The sequence below is a fragment of the Camelus dromedarius genome, chromosome 2 (assembly GCF_036321535.1).
Source record: "Camelus dromedarius isolate mCamDro1 chromosome 2, mCamDro1.pat, whole genome shotgun sequence".
NCBI classification, from domain to species: domain Eukaryota; kingdom Metazoa; phylum Chordata; class Mammalia; order Artiodactyla; family Camelidae; genus Camelus; species Camelus dromedarius.
Window position 1 is genome coordinate 15,625,221 of NC_087437.1, and position 24,837 is coordinate 15,650,057.

General features: G+C 51.7%; 1 protein-coding gene across 1 annotated transcript in view; it reads right to left on the reverse strand.

Annotated features, from left to right (window-relative positions):
- Nucleotides 1-22,364, reverse strand: part of KY (kyphoscoliosis peptidase) — a 42,429-nt gene extending 20,065 nt beyond the window's left edge. The window contains exons 1-6 of the mRNA XM_031439420.2: nt 22,229-22,364; nt 18,926-18,988; nt 15,221-15,283; nt 4,743-4,817; nt 2,942-3,004; nt 185-267 (exon numbers count right to left, since the gene is read on the reverse strand). Coding sequence (XP_031295280.2) covers nt 185-267; nt 2,942-3,004; nt 4,743-4,817; nt 15,221-15,283; nt 18,926-18,988; nt 22,229-22,364 — 483 coding nt within the window. The remainder of the gene's footprint in view (nt 1-184; nt 268-2,941; nt 3,005-4,742; nt 4,818-15,220; nt 15,284-18,925; nt 18,989-22,228) is intronic.
- Between the last annotated feature and the right edge of the window lie 2,473 nt (nt 22,365-24,837).

Consider the following 24,837-nt stretch of genomic DNA (forward strand, 5'->3'; position numbering starts at 1 on the left):
CTGGCCTTCTGTCCCCCATCCACGTGCTGTGGAAAGGCACTCTTGGTCACCCACCCAGGGGATTCTTGATACTTTCAGGAGGGGCTCAGGGAGGGGCGTGGCCACCCTGGCTCAGGGAACTGCAAGCCACCTTGGACGGAGGGGCTGGGGGGCGGCCCACAGGCCGAGGGCCCAGCTCTCCTACCTGTGAGGCATAGGTGTCCAGTTTCTCAAACTGCCGCAGATCCAGGGGCATGGATTTCAGGCTGGACCGATCCCAGGGGTAGGCTGGAAACACAGGGAGGCTCAGCCAGCGGCCGAGACCGGCTGACAGGGCTGCCCAGCCCAGGCCTCCCTGTCTCTCTGAGGAGCTGGGACTGTCTGGCCTTCAAAATGATTCCCAGACTGAAACCCTGCTCTCAGGAGCTAGATCTCCTAGAAGGGTTCCTTGGTCAGACCGGTTTGGGAACCGAGGCGACTCCTCACTGGGAACAGAAGTCAGCAGTGAAGAAACTGGCTTCACCTCAATGAGCTCAGCAGCCCCAGACGGACTGATGACGGAGCCCCTTCTCCCCACCACGTAGTTTCCTGCAGCTTCCCCGCCAGCTGTTCCGGGAATGAGTTCTCTTCCTCCCTCGCCCACGGTCAGCTGGAGACTGACCACATGCACCTCAAGGGCAGTCGCCCAAGATACTGTGTGGAGGCCCCTGAGGGAGGCTGGGCCTCAGAATCACTTACGGACGTCCAGCCTTTCTCAGAAGGAGCCTGGACCCGGGACAGCCCCAGGGAGCTGCTGCACGGCTAACCGACCAGCGGTCAGACCCATCGATCGATGGACGAATGGGCAGCAAACCCCTGTCCCAGCCCAGAAAAGAGCCCAGGCTCTGGCTGAGTCTTCCTTACTCAAGGCCCTCTGACCTAAATCAGCCAAGCTGGGTGGGAGGACAGGGAGAGGGTGAGGAGAGGATGGGGCCAAAGGGACCCTGAGCCCCTAACTCAAGTGGACCAACTCTCAGCCTGCATGTCAGAAGCCTCCGGGTGCTGGGTGCGTGAGGGGTGCAGGTGGGGCCCCAGGATATGACACCAAGCCTGGGAAGAGCACAGAAACGTGGGGGTGTGCCTGGTGGGGCTGTGCAAGGCCTGGGTTTCAGTCGGGCCAACCTCCAGCAACCTCTTGGCCTCAGGAACGTATCTGTGGGGAGACTGGGGGAGTGAATGAGATGGTGGGTCACGTGGGAAAGTCAGTGTCACTGATTCCCGGGGGGATGCAGGGTGGCGGGTCCTCTGCTGGCAAGTGCAGGATCAGAGGTATGAAGCCACTGTGCCCAGTGTGGGGCTGCGCCCACATGCATCCATATACCCCCGAGGACTGTGAGAGTCCCGTTACTCGGTGCTATAGACCCCAGAGATGTGGTGAGAGGGTGAGGATGGGGTGTCACCACCAGCTCTGGCCGGAGCTGCTCCACGACCCCCTCTGGGCAGCACTGGATGTGACATAGTGCCAGCTGGTTAGGGACCTGGTCACCGTCAGGCCACAGAGGGGCTCCCAGGCACTAGCCAAGTTCAGCCCTCAGAGGCAGGCCACATGCATTTTCCCTCTGCTGAAAAGCCCCTTCCTTTAGGACCCAGGCCTCCTTCCTTCTCGACCTCAGACTGGGTTTGGCCACCTCTCTCTGTCCCCTGGGTCCCTCTTAGGAGGAGGGGTGAGGGAGGGGCCTTGGTCCCTTTGACCTGAAGCCTCGGACACGTCCAGGATCCGAGGCTGTTCCTCTCCTAGGAGGGAGCAGAGCGTGTGGTGGGCAGGCAGGTGGTGCACACCCCACTGTGAGGCTGTGGCCTCACCCAGCAACCTAGCCTTTTCTTTCTTCACTTTCTGCTCTTCCACAAAGACCAAAACAGTCCCTGGACCCCTGCCCCCACCCTTCCGTCCCGCACGGTCTTACACCGGAGCGCCCTTAAAGCCCTGCACCATCGGGGCTCACTCGGCTGCTCCCGGAGCTGGGATTTTTTTGCCTCCATCACTCAGATCACCATCAGGGCCTCTCCTGGGCCCAGCCAGCCCCTCAGAAGGGAGTGGGGACACCTGAGCAGCCCTGCTGAGATTCCCCCTCTCAGTGTCCTCTCCCCTCTCGGGACTCTGGCTCCTGTCACCCTCTGACAAGGGCCGTCACGGGGACTTAAGTGGGTATGAAGTGGACTTACACATTTAACAAGCTTCAGCTCTGCAAACGAGGCCTCCCCTGCCCCCATTTCCAAGAAGGATGGCATTTCTAAAATGGGACTGAAAACTCTATTATTAGTTCTACCCTTTTTGGGTTCCATCTTACAATATCTGAACATTAAAAATACCCGTAATGATTTATGCCTCATTAAATTTACCTTTGGAACAGATTCTATAAGATTCAAATATGATTTGGCATAAATACATTTAAAACACCAGTGGCATTAACTAGATTATTCTAATTTTAAACCAAAACAATGGGAAGATGTACCAAACTGCACTAAACCTTAGACGCCATCTGGTCTACTGAGGGGGAAACTGGGATCCAGGGAAGGTGAGTGAGGACCAGAAGCAGGACTGGAGCCCGGGTCATCTATCACCCATTCCGGGCGTCTTTCTCTGCCCTGCTCTGCTTATTCACACGTCTCCTGCCTTTCAGAGGCTTGGCATTCCATTTGAAGTTAACACAATTCTGCGTCCTGCTTTTAGTGTTTCCCATAATGGGCTGCCTTGTTATTGCTGGGGTTTATGCTCCAGCTCTGGGATCCCGTCTGGTGTGTAAGCTGTTTTACTTCTCCACCTGTGCGCATGCAGACACTCTGGTCCCCTGAGCCCAGAGGTGGCCCCAGGCTCCCAGCACAGTGCTCCAGGGAGCCATTTCCAATTGACTGGAGATTGGCCCCAGGGGTTAAACCAATCTATTGTCTCAAAGAATGGCCCCAAGAAGGCCCTGCAGCTTACCGTGGGCGTCTTTCCCTCCAGGCTGCCGGGGTCTTGTGTTTCCATTTTTATCACCTTGTAAACCTACAATATCCCAAAGGCCAGAAGTAGAGACACTTCAGAAGCAATAGAAAAGCAAGCACAGATGGCTCCCTGTGTGGTGGTCCTTGCTTCTGAACCCTCCTCTTCACCCTCCTTCTCACCCCTTCTTGTTCCCATCTCCCACCCCCGAATTGCTGCTGGGATTGCCCTGGACTTCCTGGTGAGGCAGAGGGAGGACCAGGAGCCAGGGAAGGGGTGGCGAGAAAGAGAAGTGTAGTCTGTGAGCAGAGGGAGAATCTGCTGGGACATTGAGGCTTGTGATTATTCAGTGGCCCTGCCCGGACCCCTGTGCTCTCAACCTCCTCCGGAGGCTCCCAGCATCTTGAACACAGTTGGGGATCCTGGGAGCACCAGTGAGTTCCCTGACGGGGGACCCCCAGGCAAGAACCGTCCACGGGCAGACATGAACGTGGGGAGACGGGAATTATTCCTCAGGAAGGTTCAAAGACAACCAAATCCCATAAACCCAGGACTGTTGAGGCAGAATGGTCACCAACGGTTATCAGACTCCATGAGAAACAGAAGAATCTCCTGCTGATCTGAAACCAGATCAGGAAGATGTGGGTCCCTGATGGAAGCAGGAGGATCTGGTGGAGGAGGGGGAGTGGGTGCCAAGGCTGGTTGTCTTTGCCCTTGAAGGCAATTGTAGGCTGTAAATATAACAACGGAAGGTTGCAAATGTATATAGGCCACTCTGAGAACAGTGGGCCTGTTCCTTCTTGCACCCACATTTTGTTTCCACCTACATACCTTGGTAGAGTGATGGGGGTTCAGAAGAGTAGCCCCCAAGTCTTGTGTACCTACCACACCTGGCTCATGCTTTATATTGCCTAGCTCCTGTAACCTACACGAGCCTCTGAGGGACGCTGAATTATCATCTTCCTCCTAAAGATGAGGAAACTGAGTCCAAAAGAGAGGTTAAGCCACTTGCCTGAGCTCACACAGCTGAGCTGTGAATCCAGCCATTCAACTCCCAGGGGCTGCCCTCTCCGCACCTGCCTGCCCTCGTGAGACCTGGGTAGCCAAGGGCTGCAGGCCCAGGCAGCCTCGGAGGAACTGCCTTGGCCCACCGAGTGGACGTGGAGTGAACCTGAGCCTTGGCTGTTCTGCAGCCTCCATTCCTTGGACAGCATTTCCCCAGACCCCTGTTTAGCCACAGATTGGACAGATGCAGGGAGAGGACCGAGAAGAGGGCAGAGGAGACGTGGTGGGCCTGGGTCTAGGCCTGTGCACATGGCTCGGAAGGCTGCCAAGTACGGTAGTTAAGAGCACAGGCTGCATTTGGACCTGGGTTCTGACCCGCCTCCTAGTTGGGTGACTTAGGCAGCTAACACCTCTCTGAGTCTTTGCTGATTTAAAAGGTGGGGATAATTCTGGTATATATCAAAGAAGTAAGTTACTGAGTGTACAGTGCTTAGCAGTGTCACAGTCAATAAATGGTATCTAAAAACAACGACATTCTTGTGATGAAATTCATCTTTAGCTAAATGCTTGGTGTTACCCATGCCTAATGGCACAGACTTTAAGGACAGGGGTTGCTGACTATGGAGAAGAGAGCTCCCAGGATGAAGCTGTTGTGTCTCTGCCTCATTCCAGTGTGTAGACCCAGGTCACCACTCTCCGTCCCCTAGAAGGTGCCCAGGCTGGGCTCTGGCTCTTCCAGCTGCCCTCCATCCTCCCTGCCAGCCCTCCACATACAAGCAGCCCTGTACGTACGTACGTTTAGCCAAGGAGAACTTCTTGAGCAGCTGGGGCATGGCGTCTCGAGGGTGGACCTCCACAGTCAGCTGTGTCCCTGCAAAGGAATAGGAGGTGATATTCTCTGCCAGATGCTGCCAGGAAAGGGTGCAGTGTCTCATAACAGATATCTGAACAACAAAACACAAGTGGTTTTAGAGCTTTCTTTTGAATACCCAAGTAATTTTTGTTTAAAAAAAACCCCAAAACCAAGAAATAAGCAGTTTCCAGATCTGGGCAAGATGGAGTAAACATATTCCGCCTTGTCTCTCCCACTGACTGTAGCTGTAAGCATTGGAAAGAATGCATGGACCAACTATTTGAGGACTCTGCAAAGTAAATGATAGAAGGCAAATTGGGGAAGAAGACTAGAATTTAAAGCATCATTAAATTGGCAAAACTGACCATTCCCCTACCCTTATAGTATTACCTAGACTGGACTCAAAGGCAGCTCCAAACCTAGAAATGCACGTTGGATGCAGGGAAAGAGTGCTCTAAGGGAAGCCCTTTCTTCCAGCCTATGCAATGAGAAAGGGAAACTCTAAGAGTCAGAGAGAGTGGGGGAAATTTCCACCCGCCACCGTTTTCTGTTATCTCCAGACTCAGCCCCTAGGGAAATTCTGTTGGTAGCAGTGCAGCAGTGATTCTGCTGGCCCTGTAGGCACCTAAGTCTTTGAGGGAAGGAACCAGCAAAGCTACCATTCCCAAGAGTGTGGGGGAAAATACTCATTGGTTTTTTTCTCTTTCTATTCTCCACTGTTTGGCTCCAGATGCAGACACAGTGGTGAGAAATACCTGGACAAATGGGGAAACTAAAATCCCAGCTTTTGGGCTGAAGGACAGGGAAGTGGGTAGTAACGAGGTAGGGAGCTCAAGAAAGCAATTCCGTAAAGTTATGGATGAACTCCTGTGGTCACCTCTGCATGGATGGGTCTCAACCATGTTGTGTATGCTTGGATCTCATCCTAAACATCATATCACAGCCTTTGAGAATTAAACTATGGGGAAGACCAATGCCCAGACTGACTGCTGGGTGGTGCATGTGCAGGGCAGATCTGTACAGCATTACAAAGGCTACAATTCCAAATTACTCAGTATGGAATGACCTTGGAAAATGTATCAACTTAAAAAGGAAAAGAAAATCAACAGATGCTAACACCGTGATGACACAGATTTTGGAATTACCAAAGACTTAAAACACCATGATGACCATGCTCTAAGAAGTGAGGGCAAACAGTCTTGAAATAAAGGAAAAGAGATAAAGTATCAGTCAAAGTGAGAGGATATGAAGAAGAAACAAACAAACAAAAAATTTAGAACTGAAAATATAGTAGTTTAAAAATTATCTGGATAAGTTCAATAGCAAAATATTGATGACAAAGGAAAGAGTCAGTGAACTTGAAGACAGATCAATAAGAATTATTCAGTACGAACAATAGAGAGAAACAGTGAACAGAACCTCAGGAACCTGTGGGACAATACCTAAAGATTTAACATTCATGTCACTGAGATCTCAGAAAGAAAGGAGAAATAGTGTGGTACAGAAGAAATATTTAAAGAAATAATGACAGAATCATCAATGAAACCGAGAGCTGGTTTTTTGAAAAGATCAGTAAAATTGATAAACCTCTAATCAGAGTTACCAAATAAGAAAGAGGTAAGATGCAAGTCAGGAATCAAGACACCAATATCAGGGATGAAATGAAGGCTTTCACTGCAGACCCCATATATATTAAAAGAATAATAAAGGAATACTATAAACAACTTTATGCACAAACATTTTGCAACTTAAATGAAATAGACCAATTCCTTGAAAGCTACAAACTACTAAAACTCACCCAATGAGTAGTTAACCTGAATATTCCTATATCTATTTTTAAAACTAAATTTGTAGCTCAAAATCTTCTGAAAACAAACAAACAAACAAGTATGCAAACAAAAGCCATGTCCAGATGGTTTCACTGGCAAATTCTAACAAAATTTAAAAAGAAATAACACCAATATCAATTTTTCACAAGATCCTTCAGAAAACAGAAGAGCAGTGAATACTTTATAAACATTTTATGAGGCCAGCATTAATCTGATATGAAAATAAGGCAAAGACAGTGTAAGGAAAGAATAGTACAGAAAGTATTTCTTATGAACACAAACATAAAAATCTTCAATAAAATATTAGAAAATAAAATTCAGCAATATAGTAAAAGAATCAAGTCACAACTAAGTGTAGTTTATTTTGGCAATGCAAGGCCAGTTCAATATCTGAAAATCAGTGAATGTGATTCACCATATCATCAGGTTAAAGAGGAAAAACCACATGATCATATCAATTGATGGAGAAAAAATATTTGACAAAATTGAACATCCCTTCATAACGAAACCTCTCAAGAAACTAGGAATAGAGGGAAATTTCCTAAATCCAAAAAAGAACATCTACCTAAAACCTAGCAAAAGTAGCATATTTAATGGTGAAAAGAGGAATATTTTCCCCCTAGGATTAGAAACAAGGCATGGATGTCCACTCTCTCTGTTCCTAATAAACATTATATTGAAAGTCCTATCCAGTGCATTAAGATAAGAGAAAGAAATAAAAGTCATATAGAGCAGAAAGGAAAAAATAAAATTCTCCTATTCACAGACGATATGTCTATCTACACAGAAAAATTCTAAGTAATCTACAAAAGAAGTTCCTAGTACCAAAAGGTAAGTTTAGTATGGCCATGGGATACAAGGTCAGCACCCCAAAATTAATCATATTTATACAGGCAATAAATGATTAGAAACTGAATTTAAAAATTACTATTTCCCATAGCTCCAAAAATGAAATACTTAAGTATAAATCTAAAAAAAAAAGTGCAAGAACTTTAGGCTGAAAACTAAAAATAATATGATCAAACAAATTAAAGAAGACTTAAATAAGTGAGATATACCATGTTCATGAAATGAAAGACTCAATATCATCGTTGGCAATTCTCTCTAAATTCATCTATAGATTTAATGCGATTTCAGTCACACTCCTTGGAGGAATTTTGTAGATTGTTGATATAGGCAAGATGATTCTAAAATTTAGATGGAAAGATACAGCAACTAGAATAACCAAACCAATTTTGAAAAAAAAAAAGTTGGCCTCCTCCAACTGATGCAATGATAAAGCTACAGTAATTACAACAGTGTGATGTTGGCAAAGGGATACACAGCTTAATGGAGCGTAACAGAGTTAAGAAATAAACCCACACACAGATGGAATTTTTACAGAAAAATTTTGTCTTTGTAAAAACAATCCAATTGAAAAATGGGTAAAAGAACAGATATATCACCAAACAAGTGATTACAGGCGCCAAATAAGAGATTACAGATGTTCAGCATGATTAGCCATCAGGAAGATGCAAACTGAAAGCAGAATGAGATATCACACCTATTAGAAGAGCAATAATAAAAAAAAATCATGATAATTTTGGCTGATAAGGTTGTGGAGAAACTAGATCTCCCATATATGCTGGTGGGATTATAAAATGGTCCAGTCACTCTGGAAAATAGCTTGGCAGTTTCTTATTAAAAAAAACAAAACAGGCACTTAACATATAACTCAATGACTACACTCCTGGGCTTTTATACCAGAGAAATAAAAACTTATGTTTACACAAAAACATACACACAAATGTTTATAGAAGCTCCATTCATAATCACCACAAACTGTAAACAGCTAAATGACCTTCAGTGGGTGAATGAATAAATACCTTGCAGTACATCCATATCAGGGGTACTTCTCAACAGTACTCTTAGAAGCAATGGGAGGAGATGACTATAAAGTACCTGCACAGGAGAATATTGAGTGGGGGGGACAGAACTGCTCTGTATTCTGATTGTGGTGGTGGTGACATGAATCTGTGCCTGTGTTAAAACTCACTGAACCACACACGAGCAAATTTCATTTTACTGTATGCTAATTTAAATTAAAACAAAAATTTAAAAATGCCAACCAAACAGAAAAGTCAAGGCAGGATTAAGACAACACAAAAACGTGGATGATACAGAAAGGTGTAAAACAGAAGGTGGCAATGCAAAGCAGGGTTGTAACAAGCATGCCTTTTGCAACCTGCTTTCTTTGCTTAAGTCTTTATATGTCAGTGAGTGGTCGTGTGCCATCATTTTGAATGGCTGCATAGTACTCTAAGCTATAGATGGTTTCATAATCATTATAAGCAATCTCCTGTTGTTGGATATTTAACTTTTCCCAAATGTTTTGCTGTTATAAACAATGGTGTGATGAACATTCTGATACACATCGCTTTACACACTTTTCAGATCCGTTCCTTCAAATAAATTCTTAAACATGGATCACTGAGCATGAAGATTTTTAAGATTTTTTGCTAGACATTGGCCAACTTTTCTCATGAATTATCTTAACAGTTTATGATCCTCTCAACAGTGCAAGAGAATGCCGATTTTGCTTGTTCTTGCTGTGCTAGATTAAAAAGTTGGCCACAGTTCTTTGTAGTTCCTCCCCCAAAGAGGTCTTTTATTCCTTCCCTTGAATTTGGGTGGGACTTAGGATGTGGTTTGGCCAGTTAGCAGATGGCAAAAGTGACTCTTTGCAAGCTCGGAGCCTTGGCCTAGAGACTTTGCAGTTTCCACTTTCATTCTTGGGATTCCAGCCACAACCGCCATGTGACTGCGTCCAGGCTAGCCCCCTGGAGGGTGAGAGGCCACATGGAGTGGAGCAAAGCCGTCTCAGGTGAGGCCACCCTAGACCAGCTGGTCTCCAGCCAACCCTCCAACTGATCACCACACATGAGCGAGCCCAGCCAAGACCCGTGATCAGCCAGGTGGGGCTCAGGCAAGAACGCCCAGCCAACCTGCAGGCTTCGTGGGCTGGTAAATGCCGATTGTCTTAAGCCACTGAGCTTTGGGGTGGTTTGTAATGTAAAAATAGATCCCTAATACAATCACTGACATTTGATTTTTGTTAATCCTTTAAGTTTTTTTTTTTTAAATTATTTTTTGGTGGGGAGGTAATTAGGGTTTTATTTATTTATTTTAATGGAGGTACTGGGGATTGAACCCAGGACTTCGTGCATGCTTTAGACTATACCCTCCCCACTAATCCTTCAAGTTTTTATCAAGGAATAATGACGTCGCATTGTTCTTGTGTATGTCTTTAATTTTCAGTGCACTATTTTTCACACATCTATGTGCCGTTTTTAACGCTTAGTTTGTGAATCGCCTATTTCCCTATTGATGCATTATTGCTTTCCTTATTGATTTTCCTTATTAACCCTTTGCCTGCTCACAGTGCTTTCACAGAATAACAGTACTTTCTCATAAACTTGCTCTGCATGCCAAAGAGAATGGCATTCTCAAACAAGTTCAGAAAATACAATGTGGCCTCCAAAGGGATTACTCTGAAGGGGTTAACATTCACTTTAGTGCAGTTTCTAGCATATTCACTATCAAAGAAAATCAGCCCGTGACTTGATAATGAAGATCTTAAGCATTTCAGCGTTAAAAGCATCATTTAGCTCTGGTCGTAGGATCAGGCGCCCTGGCCATCGGCACAAATGCTGCCTGCGCCTTCCCGTGATGCCCTGGGCGTGGGTCTGCGCGCCCCTACCTTTCCACCTTCCCCACCTGAAACACTCTGGGGCATTTTTCGAAGTGGGTGCCAAGCTGTATTTGGGTGCTAGATGCCTTGTGAAAAAAGGGTTTGAGAAACACGCCCACTTCCTTCTCTTTTGTAGGTCGCAATGCACAGTGCTCTCAGAAGTCCTGCAGCAAAGAAGTCGGCTTAACCCAGGGCCATTTTGTCAAACAGAATCTGGGAGACACTGGGCTGGAACAACGTCCAGAAGTGGAGAGAAGCTGTGAAACTAAACCAACCGCCTGTTGGTTTAGGGCTCAACCACAAACCTCTTCTGCGAACGTCTCCTAATGGCCAAGGACTTCCTACCACTCCCAATTCAGGTCCGTCTCTTTGTTAAAGAAAGAGTGAGCCAAAAACCAAAATACTCTTTCAGCCCCTCCGAGGCAGGCACTGAGGTAGCCTCACACGTGGAACGCAGATCGGCTGGAAGCTCCACTCACCATCAGTTCTCACCCTTCTCTCCCCCCCCTCACAGGGACAGGGCCTGACATCCAACGTCCCCCTGAGGCCCACCCCCGGCTCCGTCCCAAACTGCTGCTACTGCTCATCACCCCCCCCCCCGGACCAAGAAGCTCCCCGCCTCTCTGATGGGTGTGCGGCTGTGACTTGTACTCGCACTCACAAGTGTGTAAGAGCACTTCCGGGAGGCTTCTCTGCTCCCGGATGGGCCTGGGCCTGGTTCACGGTACAGCCCTGTGCTTCCTAAAGGTGTGGAGTGGTAAGACTTTGCTGACTGTGACATTCCTGTATCAAATAAAACTCTTAATTTAAGGGAAAAAATCAATTTGCCCCGTCTCCAGTGATAGAGTGAAGCGTCATTTGGAGCAAAATTTAAAGTAAGATCTAAACTTTAAATACAATCAGATACCATTACACTCATCCAAGTCAGGACCAAACCCAAAGGAGGTCCCTCTTGGGATTTCGGGTCACCCGGCTGGCTCCCTCAACTTGTTCTACAAGTTGTCACCCAAACATTTTCTGAAGCTGTAGCTTTGGCTGTCTCAGTACAAGTGTGTTAGCAATTATTTTCCGCCGCACCTAAGAAGTGGTTCCAGGCCCCTTTCCCAGATGCTGCGGGCTCTGCTTCCTACTCCCTACCCTCGAGGATGTGAAGATGCTGTGGACATGCCCAGGCACGTCTGGTGCGCTGCCCTGGGCCTGCCTGCTACCCAGTCAGGAGAGTTCTCCCACCCGACAGCTTCTCCAGGTCTCTGTGGGTTCGAAGCAGGCTCTGTTTAAAGGCCTAATTTACTCAGAATTCCTAATGCAAAGATGGCAAACAGATTTCATGTTGTTCATTAACTCTGACTGATTGGAAGTGGCTGCCTGGAGAGCTTATCAATTAGCAAAGACCGTCAGGTGTGTGTGTGCGTGTGTGTGTATGAATGTGAGTGAGTGTGCATACACGCGTGGGTGTATACGTGGTGGGGTGCTGCAGGATTCACATCAGATATTTGTCATCATTGACTTAAGGGGTTCCTTAACTCTCTCCGTAACCAGCTGCCACACTTACAATTTGGATTCTCTGGCTCTGGAACATTTTCCTGCAGGAGCTGAGAGTCAGAAAACCTCAGCTAAAGCATTTGTAACTTCTGAAAAAACAACCCTGAAACAGCCCCTGGCTAGGTATTCAACAGAGGTTTCTCCGTGTTGTGGTTTCTGCCCGGAGTGCGGTGGGCAGTTCTAGTGCAGGGAGTGTGAGCTCTGATGTCCCAGGAACAGCAAGCTGGATGATGACAGGGGACAGTCCAGCTTTGCAGGCCCCCCAACGGGTACTGCCAGACGCCATGTGGAAGCTCCATTCAGCACCTCTACTGATGGGATGACAGCAAGTGTGGCCGAGCCCAGGACTGGGACCGCTGGGGCGTGCCTCCTGAAGCCCTGACTGACCCCGGCTTTCACTGGGCTCTTGAAAACCCAGGGCCACTCACGATTCCTTCTGCAGAATGGAGCTCGACCGGGATGTCCCAGGTCTGGAAACATGATAGCTTGCCCTGAGCACACACATGATCAAAGGAGGCACAGAGTGTCTGCTCAGGGATAAGGGAGGATGACCTGAAGGCATGCAGGCCCCAGCAGAAATCTGACTCCTCCAGAATAACGTTTGGGGCCTGAAGTCACCGGGGCTCCTCTCGTTCTGTGCATACACCCATTACAGGTTAAACTTCTGAAGCTCTCCTCCGGCATGAAGATCCAAGATGCCAGTGATCTTTTTATCACCTGTTGCATAAAGTTTACCCCACCTGGTGTCCCTCTGCTGGACGCTTTTCCCCAGATGCCGCATGACCTGCTCCTTCACCACCTCCGTTACTCAAATGTCACCTCCTCAAGGAGGCCTTTCTCAACCACTCTATTTTAAATTGTCCCTGTGGTAGGCTGCATAATGGCCCTTAAAGATATCCATGTCCTAATTCTAGGAACCTGTGAATGTTACCTTATACAGCAAAGGGGACTCTGCAGGCGTGATTACATTAAGGGTCTCGAGATGGGAAGGTTATCCTGGGTTATCCGGGTGGGCCCAGCGTAAGCACCAGGATGCCTATAAAATGCGGAGACTTAACCACTTGTACGGGGAGAAGGCAAAGTGATGATGGAGGCAGAGATTGGAGTGACACAGTGACAAGTGAGAAGTGCCAGAATCTTCTAGAAGCCGGCAGAGTCGAGAAAAGAGTCTCACCTAGCACCTCCAAAAGGAACCTGCCTGCCACCCGAGAGACTGATTAGCCCAGTGTGATGGATTTGGGACTAGTAGTCTCCAAATTGTTAAAGAGAATAAATTTCTTAAGCCGCCAAGTTTGGGATAATATGTTACAGCAGCCCGGGGAAACTGATACGCACGCGTGGGCACCTTTCACCTGCTTCTTGCTTTACCTTCTCCCCTGGCCTTATCTGACTCCTTGCATTTTTATTGTTAGGGTCGTCAGTCGCCCTCACGAGGGGGTCAGCTCCACTGGGACAGGCACCTTTGTCTGTTGTGTTCTCTGATGCTCCCCAGCGCCGGTGTTTGGAGATGCTTTTTGTGGAAGGAATGGGTCAGTGTTAGTGTGGACTCCAGCTCAGCCCCAGAGCAGGGCAGCCTCTCCCTCACTTCGGTCTAGGCTCCCAGCAGGTCTTACTGCTGGGCCCATCCCATCCTGACCTACAGAGGACGCTGTCTTACTTGCAGGGTGCCAAGGCCACTCTCTTCTGACCCTCTGGAAGCCTTGGACACTGGGAGGTGGCATGTGAGTGGCCCACAAAAGCCAGGCGGGGCTCTTATGACTGGCAGGCCCCATCCCAGCCTTGTCCCACCCCGCAGGTCTGACAGTGGCCCCTTGCTCGGGGGCCACAGCAGCCACATCTTAGCTTTCTCCTCTGTCAACAGGGGTAACACATGACCCCATCCAGGGGTGTGGCCAGAACTAAGGGAGATCATTGGTTGCCAATCCATCCTCCCTTTAGTTAGGTATTGCTTACTTTTGTTTTGGGGAGAGCTGAGTGCTGCTAGTCCATTTCAGAGAAGAAGGGGCCCTGGCCTGTTCTTGTGGTGCTCAGGGCAGTAGCAGGTCGCAGTGGCCCACTGAGTAGGCCCCAGGGCTTGTCCTGGAGCCGTACTCCCAGGAATTCTGCCCTAAAAGGATACTGACCCAGATTGCAAGGAGAGCTGGCCACCTCCTGCTGGGACCTTGAACCTACAGGCCAGTCCTCATGACCTGCCGGTACCTCTCCTTGGGGATGCGGGGCTAGCCGGTGTTTCACAAAGCAATGCCCCCAGAGGCTCGGGATGCTCCAGGCCTCCTCCTTCACACTGCACCCTGGACATACCCCTTACAGGTTAGGGCATCAGTGCTGAGAGCAACATGGTAAAACCTTAAGGCCGAGTCTAGGCGAGCTCTCAGGCACCCGGCCCTGAGTCTTTCGTGCAGAGCAGAAGACCAAGGTGAGGGGTGGGGTCTGGTTGGGGGTGGTGTCGAGGGCAGTAGGGGGGTGGGGGGGTCTCCAACGTGGTCTCTCCTCCAGCTGTAGCTGCAGAGTCATCCTGTTTTTAGCCCATCATGCTCTCAGATACAGTCAACTGCAGAGTCAGCACACGGATGGCCTTGACTGTCCTCCCAGAGCCCCCGGGACCCATCCCGGCAAAGCGAGGATTCCCAAGGAAGGGCCGCTCACTCGCTCTCACTGAATTATACTTGTCCCCGGAGGGAAGGCCCTGAAGACTAGTCTTCGGAGGAGAGGCCAGGGAACAGCTGGGACTCAGGAGGGACGGCTTGGACCTGGTGTGCCGGCAGGGGGAGGCCAGATTGCAGGGCGGCTGCGGAAGCAGGAGCCGTGTGAAGGGTAACAGCTGAGGCCGTGGTGGTGGTTGGGGGTGGGAGGGGGGTCAGATTATTCCAGCTCTCACTCTTGCTGGCCTTGTGATCCTGGACAAAAGACCACCTTTCTCAGCCTCAGTTTACTCAAATGAAGATAGCATGAGTACCAATCAAATGTGCCTGTTGTGAAACTTAATTCACAGGAGAATGATCAAGTACAAGGCCTGGCAGGGTGCCCAGTGTGAGGTCAGCCCTCAGCAAATGTTAGGTACAGTGATGACAACTGGGCGATGATGAGGACAGCAGGGGGTTCTGTGGCCCGAAGGCTTCATTTCTTTCTCCCATGACACATGCAGCCTCTTACTGCTCCCCGTGGGATGCGGGGAGAGGGGGAGGGGGCACCCACATCCATCCACAGGGCAGAGAGGACCCTGCTCCCCACAGTCTGCACTCTGCAGCTGCTGTCTGTGGTGGGGGCATCAGATCCAGGCGCGCAGGAGCGGGATGAGAGGTCACAGGTGGTGGCCTTACCTTGGCTGTCGTAGGACGTGATAACCTGGGTCTGCTGGGGGTGCTGTTTCTCCACCAGGTTTCCTATTTAAAGAAGACAGAGGGACCAGCGGTGACCACTGAGCCCACGTGAGGCAGAATCTTCTCCGAGCAGAACAGAAAGCTGGCGGGGGCCCGGCTCATTCCAGGTCTGGTCTAAACATGTGTGAATCAGCAGTGTTGCACATCTGAATGCAGAGCCAGGTGACTGTGCGCTGGTGCACACACACCCTCCTGCTCTCAGCAGGGGCCACAAGAGGTCGGGTTTCTTCTCAAGAAGTTGGGGATGACTCCCATGGGCTAAGTGACCACAAGTCCCAACTTCGGCATCACCAGGCAGTTCCCCTAGGGCAAAGGGAAGCCTCACCGGTTTCCACAGCTTTCTCTGGAGCACCCTGGGATTGGTTAACTTTTTAAGGGTGGGTGGGTCAGATCCGAGACTTGAATGCAAGTCTCCTGCCTCCAGCTCAGCCTCCTACCTCCCTGTGAGAAGAACAAGAGGGGGGGGGCCACTCGCCTCCTACTCCAGCCTAGGAGTTGGGGTGCTTGCAGGTTGCTTCAGTTTCACAAGCACCTGCAGGACACCCACCACGCGAACGCTCTCTCCACACACTGGGAATATTCATGTCCCCGACACACAGAGCCGTCCTCAGAGCTGAGTGAAGTCAGGCTGCTGTAGAAAGATGCCCAGTTCCTGCCGTGGGCCATGGAGGGGGAACCCTTAGGCATATCTGCCCCTCCCATGGGAAGCACTGCCTTTCCTGTATCTCTCCCTTCACGGCCGCTGTGGTGGCCTGGTCTTACTGAGGCTGCCCTTGACCCTCTGCTTCAGAGGAGTAGGGGGTGGCCCCGGGAAAGGCCCGAGTTACGGCAGTAGGAGGTCTCCCCGCCACCACCACCCTGGCCCCTGCCAGGCTGCAGAAAGGCCATTGGCCTGCCACTGGAAGTGACCACTGGGACCGGTGCCCGAGCCTGGTGCAAGCAGGCCGCTGGGGCGCTGGCCTGACCTGGTTCCATTCACATGACGTCCCTAGTGTACCCAACCAGATCTGCCACTCAGCATTTCCCACGCCTGGGCCAGGCAGAGGCCAGTCAAGGTGGGTTCATTCAGCTGGACTGAACCTGCGATCCACCTGGCAGGGTCTTTGCCCTGGAGAAGCCCGCCTGCTCCAGCAGGCCCCTCCCCTCCGCCCCTCCGGGGCTGAAGTAGGTCGTTCGGCTGAGGGCCAGGACCACTGTGGGTGCTGACCCAGGGTGATGCAGTGTGCTGGGCTGCAACACCAGGCCAGACCCAGGCGAGGACAGGGAGACCGCCTCCTGCGGGCACAGCTGGCCGATGGAGGAAATAAGATCTGGGAAGGGAATCCTCAAGGAGGCTGATTGGCTGGCATGGCTGCTGTGGGGTATTTATAGTCAGGGCTGCACAACTGATTTCCCTGTAGCTGTGGGGCATTAGTCCCTGTGCTGCTAGGCAGACTTCAGCCAGGACCAAGGAAAGCAGCCAATCACAGCAGGGGAAGCCCGTTGCCGGGGAAGTTGGTGGCTCAGCCCAAACACCTGCTGCTTGGAAAAGTTTGGAGCAGTCAGGCTCCCCCTCACCCCACGCCGCCAATGCCCCAGCCCAAGGAGCGTGTGGGGCAGCAAGAGGGGGAACATGTGCCCTTTTGGACCAACCCCACGTTCAGCCACATTTGTGCACACTCCACCAAGCATAAGCCATCAGCTGCTTCCTTTTCAGATGAAAGCCATCCAGTTTCCAGGGCTGGGCAGCCTGCAGGTTACCAGGGCTAGGTGCCTTGCACATCAGCAAGGCAAGTGCGTATTCTGGACCTCACCATCGGAAAACACAGAAAGAAGCTATAACTTTCATTTCTGCCTGCATTCAAGCAGGCCACTTGAAAAAATATACACATTTTACTTGAAGTAATTTTAAAATTACATATGCTGGTGGAGTGGTGGAACCATCATCTTTTCCAGGATGAAGTCTTCTGGGGGATCTCTTTCCAGCCCTGCATTTATCCGAAACTCTCAGTTCTAGGGTGGTTTTTGCAAGAACTACTTTAATCATTGTCTTCATCGGCGGGCACACTGTACTAAGACCCACTTCATGTCTTTAAGAAGAGTCTTGTAAGTCTGGTAACAGTTACTGTGTCCCTTTGTGTTTTGTTATATTTTTCTACTAACTTTCCCCCAAACCAGGAACCCTGAAGATGGTAAAAAAAAAAAAAAAAAAAAAGAGGATGAATTCAGTATCTTTTCGATCCTCTCCTGATGTGACAACATGCCCGAGAAGCCACAAGATGAATTTCAGACAGCTCAGGCAAGGTAAGAGCTGCAACAGATGAAGATGCTGTGTTTCTTCCCCCCGCCGGGCCCATTTGCCCTCACCCCACCCGCGCATTGGCTGAGCATGGCTGCGTGCATAGGCAGCTATGCATTTCTGCGGCTGACAGGTCTCTGGAGGTCTGACTCTTCTTGTAAATCTCATGAGCCCGCAGCATAGATTCGCTAACACTGATGTCTGCTTCCATAGAGCTAGAGCTGGTGCATCTCCCATCAGATGGCCCCGGTAGCAGGGTTAAGGAGGCCATCCCACCCACATGTGCACATCAGCCAGGACATTGAGGGGTGGTCCCTGGGGGCAGGGGTGTCTTGGGGATATCACCTCCACGCACAGCAAGGGGGACACAGGCAAGCTCTTCACCTCCAGGGTGCTGAGACTCCACTGCGGTGAATGGCCTTATGAGCAATCATTCTAACAGGGCCCCAGGAGGGCAGGCATTCTTGACTGTCCTGTTCACTGTTTCACTTACAACAGTTAGAACTCCTCTTGCCACAAGTGAGCACTGTAAGGAAGGAATGAATGAACGAATTTATTCTTAGAAGTTCATCCTTCCCCTTTATTACTGTCAGAAGGATGGCAGAGCATAGCAACTGAGGTCTTGTCTCCCACTTGAGCAGGGTCACACTGGCACTGATGAGTCAGTCATCTGATCCAGGGGCTCACACAGCCAGGGTCCCATCGGGGCTCTGGGAGTGGAGGTCTGATTCCTGCTAGAATTCTCACATGCCCTCAGTGCAGTTCCACAATGTTCGTTCCTGGAGGTTGGGCTTATAACTCTCAGAAGGGCACAGAATAAGGCCCAGTATATCGGTCCAGGCACAGCATTGCCAGAGAAATCCTGGCCCTGCAGGACGACTGCCGCCTGGCACCAAAAAGAAGAGGCTTTGGAAGCTGATTTCCCTCAGATCTTATTGTATTCTGGGTCCCAGGCCAGGAGTCACAGAACACTTGACCGGCATTTCCCTAGGCCTTGAGTAACACTATCCAAGGCAGGCCGCCATTTTCACAAAATTTTCAAAAGACGGATGACCTGAGAAGCCCCATCTCTCTTGGGAACACATCCAAACCCCACCATCCCAAATGACTCCAGGTTCTCCCTGATAGCCAGCAAACATGTGGACGCTCAGGTTTACAGCATTCACCCCCGCAATAGCCAAGGAAAACTTGCCATGGTCACAGTGACCCCAGAGACCTGGTTGAGTCCTGAGCAGCCACTGCCTCAGTGGTTAGATGTCTAGACCAGTCTCCAAACAAACAAAAGAAACCCAGTGCATACAGGCATTTTTCAATATGTTGAATTCCAGAGATCGAAAAGAAAATAAAATGAAAACGAGAGAATTTACCATGCAGGTCACTGCCTTCCAATTTCTGCCATCTCCGGATTCCATTTCCGACGACTTGGAGTCCTATGAAGTAACAAGGACCAGCGTGAGGCTCTGCAGTAGAGAGACCCAGGCCAGGTGCACCATTTGCAAACAGCTCTGGGTCAAAGTGTGGCTGGTGGATCTTGGCTCTTCAGGGATCTGAGGGAGGTGGCCAGTGAGATGCACTTGGAGGAATGAATGCCATCTTCCACATTTAAAACATTTACAACATCACCACGGGAGTTTTCGAGGGTGGCGGGCTGGTGACCAGGATCATCCAGGGAGAATTTTCACAATAGAGATGGCCTTTTGCCACTCCCACATCTCCACTGCACGGATGTGGAAGTATTATTATGAAGACATTTGCCATTCATTTTGCCTGCCTATTTCTGTACGTGGTGAATCTTCCACTTACAGAGTCTTGATGGGGAGTGGCGGGTGGGCACAGACAGCCCATCCCTATGGGAACAGAAAGTTATTGTTGCCTGCTATCCCAGCCTCCCTTGCAGCTAGAGCAGGGACCTGTGTGGCCGAGGAAAGGCAGTCAGATGCACCTGTGTCCCATTCCATCCTGGGACCTTGTGAAGGAACAGGGAAGGAGATGGAAGCACGTCCTCTCTCTCTCTCTCCCTCTCTCTCTGGCAGCAGCTAGAAGTGGTAGCTGCAAGGTCGAGTTCCTGGCACAGAACTGGCATACGTCCTGGCAGGGCAAGCAGCGGCAATAAAATCAAGTTCCTGGCGCAGAAGGAGCATCCAGTGCTCCTTGGTGGCAGCGGAGGCTTCCTCACCAGACCAGCGCTGCTGTGCAGCTTATGGCCCCGTTCCTGGAAGCTCGGCCTACAAGCTGCTTCTCCAGCCTTTTCCACCATTCTGAACCCTCCAGTCTTTTCTCGACACCCTGCTTTTCTGCAGAGCCCTCCACCATCAGTGTCTGGACTTACTGCTCGGAACCCTCCCTGATACACCCGGGGAGTGGAGTGCACACATCCCATCAACTTTGAGGAAAAAGCTAAGACATCAAAGCTCTTTCAGACCTGGCATGGGCAGTTTGAGGCTACCTCCTCCACGGCCAGGGGAATACACGATAGGCGTTGAGGGCTCCCAGGCACGTTTTGGAGAAGCACCGCTCTAAGGAAGTGGCTGGGGACATGCTAGGGCCCTACTGGAAAGGGGAGGAGGGTAGAATCTGCTGCCTGGCAGCCTAAATTCCTGGTGCCCACGCTCCTTGCCTCCTTGTCCCTCTGACTCTTTTCTGCCACACAGACACAGCAGAAAGTCACCTGGTCACAACTTCACATAGTCCTTTGCATGTGACAGTAACCAAGCTTCACTTCTTTTCTTATGCGGAGCTCAGGCCCTCCTTTGCAGAGCTGGGGAAGATTCCCTGCCCTGCCAGGGACCTGGAGCGGGGAAGTGACAGGATGAGACACCTAGAAGTCTGTGTGAGGGTGTGTTTTGGATCTTTGCACACCAAGAGGAGGCCTTGGAACAAGCTAGTCTTGTTCAGTGTTGCCCCTCCTTAGGGAGTGGGCCTGCAGGCTGGCATAGCCAGGGGTCTCCCGGACATGACTGCTGCAGCAGGCCTCGGAGGCCGTGCGCTCGCCCTCTGATGGGCTCCCGTGCAAACCTGTCTGATGGTGAATAAGTGACACAGGTCTCTCCACTGCCGTAGAGTGGGAGATATGTCCGTCGGGAAAATATTTGGAGAACAGTATCGGCAGAGTGCAGTCAGCAAACAGGGGTCTTCTTTCCCTGAGTCACGTTTAGGAGAGTGAAGTGCGTTGGTCTGGAGTCATGCAGGGTTTGTGCCCGGTGTCAAACACCTCTCGGAAGCAGCCCTGATCTCTGGCATTTATGGCCCTTCTCTGTGATCTCCATCCTAGCTAGTGTCAGAGCCTTTCGGAGAGATGTGATCAGAGGAGGAGAGGGAGGCGGGGCCTCGTGGGGGCCCCTGGCCCCCTGGACTGCGGTACGTGTAGCAGAGGCAGCCACAATTCTCTCAAGGAAGGCCAATGGCTTCTGCCAGTTCCCTCCTTACAAACACCCTGGGCGGGCCATTTCCTCTTCTCCCACTAGTAGATCTGAGAACTAAAGTACCAACTGACCCAAACAACTCCAGGGCCCCAAATCCCCAGGGAGACTGGAGTGCCTGTCAATATCCTCAGCTCTCCATAATTGACTTCTTTCCCCTGCCTGCCTCCCCAAGAAGTTCCCAGGAGCTATGGGGCAGCCCCAGCCTGTGTGGCTGGTGGCGGCAAAGCCATCCATGGTTCCAGTGCTTCAGTGGAGCGAGTGGAAGGTGAATGTTCAATATGCACAGGGGCCATGGGGACAGAGAGCCAAGGACAGACTTCAGGGAGCACTGGAGCTGTAAGGGAGGCAGAAGGCGGACGTCATTTTACCTTGAGAGCGGTCAAGCTTCGCTCCCAAAGAACCAGGGCATAGTCCACCTACTGCACCTTCACACCAGCCTCCTCAAGGGCTCCTGAGGGCTTCCTGATAGACCCGGACCCAAGGGAGTCTCCGACTTATGGGGGGCTGATTTAACCTCCATTATTATCCATCTATACTCCCTTCATGCTGTGTCCTGTTCTCTGGAGAGTACAGAAGCCAGAGTCTTGCTTTCCACAATCACTCTATGAACAGTCGCTGTATCTTACCAGTCTACCCTTGTCCAGAAAGTCTGTAGGATATTAGAATTAATAGATTAGCCAGAGTAGGGAGAGCAGCCTTTAAGTCCAACCCTACCCAAGCTTGTGTGCCTTTTACACCTTGTGTGCCTTCTACTGTAGGAGGCTAGGAGAGGGCTCAAGAGAGGGGACACTGAAGCCATGGGTTGTGCTAGGACACCAAAGGAGCACCCCATCTCAAAATCTAACTCCCCACACAGATCCCCCCGGATCCCCCGTGCCCTGCAATGTGGCCTGTGGGGAGCAGGCCTTGGGCACGCAAGAGTCAGGCCTGAGGCTCTGGTCCCTTTCCTCCAGGGCATCTTCCAACCTGATCTGCACCCTTCAAAGAGTGACTAGCAGGAAACCGGCTCCCGAGGGTGACAGAAGCACAGCAGGCCTGCATGGGGAGTCAACCCAGGGCAATCACGGGGCTGCGCGTTGCCACGGGACGCCAGAGCCAGAGCTGTGGCGCGGAGGCGCAGGCAGCCTTGGGGAGCCGGACGGCCTCGCTGACTTCGTTCGGGGCGCGTGGGGCGCCCCCCGGCGGGCGGGCCCCGGGGCGAGGAGGCCGAGGGGCTGGGGGCCGGGGCCGGGGCCGGGCGCGCGTTACCTCCTCTGCGCTGCGGCGGCGCGCCCGGGTCCGCCTGCCGGTCCGGGTGCGCGCCCTGCGCGGCGCGCCGCTTCTCCGAGTGCACGATCAGCAGCATGTCGATGGACACAGCGTTGTCGTCCTTCTTCAGCTCCATGGTGCCGCCCGCTCCGGCCGGTGCGCCGCGGCCGCTCGCGAGGCTGCCTGCGCTGCAAATGGCCCGTGCGCGCCGCTGCCCGGCGCGGGAGACGGCCAGGGCGCGGGAGAGGGCGCTCCCCGCCGCCCAGCCGCGGCGCCGCGTTTCGCTGACTCTGCCAAACTCGCCATTAGGGCCCGCCCGGGAGGGCGCTACCCCAATGAAGCGGCTCTAAGTCACCTTTGAAAGGAAATCCCCCGCCGAGGCCGCCGCTCCCGAGTCTCCCTCCCCGCGCCCCCGGCCTCCCGCCATGGCGCTGGAGCGCGTCCTGGGCCCCGGGGGTTACTCTCGGGCCGGCGGGGCTCTGCCCCATCCCGCGATTCCAGGAGGCTTTCCGAGAGGGCCTGTAGATCTCCAAAAGGCGCGGCAAATACAGAAATCGCACAGTGAGAGTCAATGCAGGAAATGTGAATCGGCAGGGGGCTCCAGATTCGACTGCAAGGTGTGGAGAAATTGGCCAAATTTTGGCCTTGGCGCCACTCTTTCGGTGGGTGTACTTAGAGCTTGACAGCTCCCTCCGTAAGAGGGAGATAGGTGGATGATGGGGTCATGACCCCCTCCCCCATTACGGCCCCACCAGAACTTGGACCTTGCCTACTGGACGTCAACCTAACAATCTTCTCTGGCCTGAAGTGCAAGTCTTCACATCACTGTACCTTCTAGAAGCCTGGCTCTTGCCCGGTAGGGAAGGGGGAGGGGAAGAGGAGGCGGCTGAGGTGCAGGGAGCAGCCTGCCATGGCTGGCGGTCAGGGAGCTGGACCTGAGGGCCCGTCTATTTTTAGTGGGGCCTGGCCTGCCCAGCCAGCAGTAGCGCGGCCTTTGGCTCTGGGACTCAGGAGTGTTTACAGCGCATCTGCCTGGTAGCCCTTGGCACGGTGGGCCCACCAGGCTGGGGCCAGTCCTCTAACTTGAGTTTCCACCATTAAGAAATACCATGCACGTGGAAGCCTTTGCTCTGGGACCCTCCTTGCTGTGGAGTTCAGTGACCCCACCTTGCAGCATGATCTGGGAGAGCTCCCCCAGCCCCTTGGAGGCAGACCCTATGACCCAGGCCTGGGTTCCACGCTCGCTGCCCATGTGACCTTGGACAAGACACTTCCCCTGCATTTTCTCACCCGTATCATGGGCGGAATGCAGTTCCTCCCCCGGCTGCTGTGAGAGTGAGGTGCCTGTGTGGTGCCTGGTACATCCTAAGTGGTCTGCAATTGGTAGCTGTCATTCTCCCATCATTTTAAGGGTGAGGAAAGGGACAGGTGAAATGACAAGTCAGTGATGGAGCTGAGGGTCACACAGCTGACCCCTCAGACTCGGAAGCTCTTTCTCTGCTGACTATGGCTCACTGTTTGGTCACTTGTAAAGGCTGCCACCTCATTGCATTACAGCTGCCCCTTGCCCACCGGGCATCTGATGAAAGGAGAGGTCATCGGCTTCTAGCAGTGTTGCCCAGAGTCCCGAGAGACCTGAGCTCAGGACCAGCGGAGGTGGTGAATCTCAAAACAGTTTCTGCATGCAGGGAGCCCTGTCCTTCCCTGTCCTAACTGCCTGCATATGTGCGTGTACACCACTCCCCCTCACACAGATCTCTAGATGACTGGGGAAGTACAACCTATTAATTAATCACTATTCATTAATTTGAAGCTGCTGCAGTCTTGGAGATTGCCCAGGCAGCCCTCTGGCCCCAGCATTCCCCCACTTGACCTGGGACAGAGGGGCTTAAGTCCTTTGAGGGTGCAGATCCCAACAGAAGCTCCTGTGCAGCACCTGAATGGGGCTGAGTGGGGAGGAGGGGGCTGAAGCCCCCTTGCTCGCCAGGCATTTGTGTTTCTGTGCCCCACACTTACTCCCCTGCTGGGAGTGTTACTCTCAGGAACTCGTTCACCATGGTACCCCTCCCAGAGCTGCCTCTGGAGGGGCAATGACCTGCGGGTATGCCAGCCCAAACTCCAGGAGGATGGTCTGGGGTCCCTACCTACTGGATGCCAGGAGCACCAAAAACCCAGAATGTCTCCAGACACTGACACATGTTTCTTGGGGGACAAAAATGCAGTGAGAACACAGCTTTGGAACAAACCCATGAAAATACAGGCTGGGTGGACTTGACTGCTCTGGGAGAGGCTACTGCTTCGGGATCTGGATGCTGCCCAGGACCCAGACTCAGAGGCTCCCACCCACAGCCCTTAGTCCAGCAGCTTCTTGGGGCCCGCAGAGTTGCTTCTTGCCAGGAGCATGGGCAGAAAAAGAGATGTCCACTTCACTCCCCAACCTTCCCGCATCCCTGGCCTCTGGTGACCCATCCCCTAAGCCACACTACCTTTTTGGGTCTGAGAGGGAGATACCGCAGGAGGTGATGTGGATGAGGGCATTTGGATGTATCTGGGAAGGGAGGAGGAGCAGGAGCGAAGACTGAAGCTGTGAATTATCAGTCAGAAAGTCT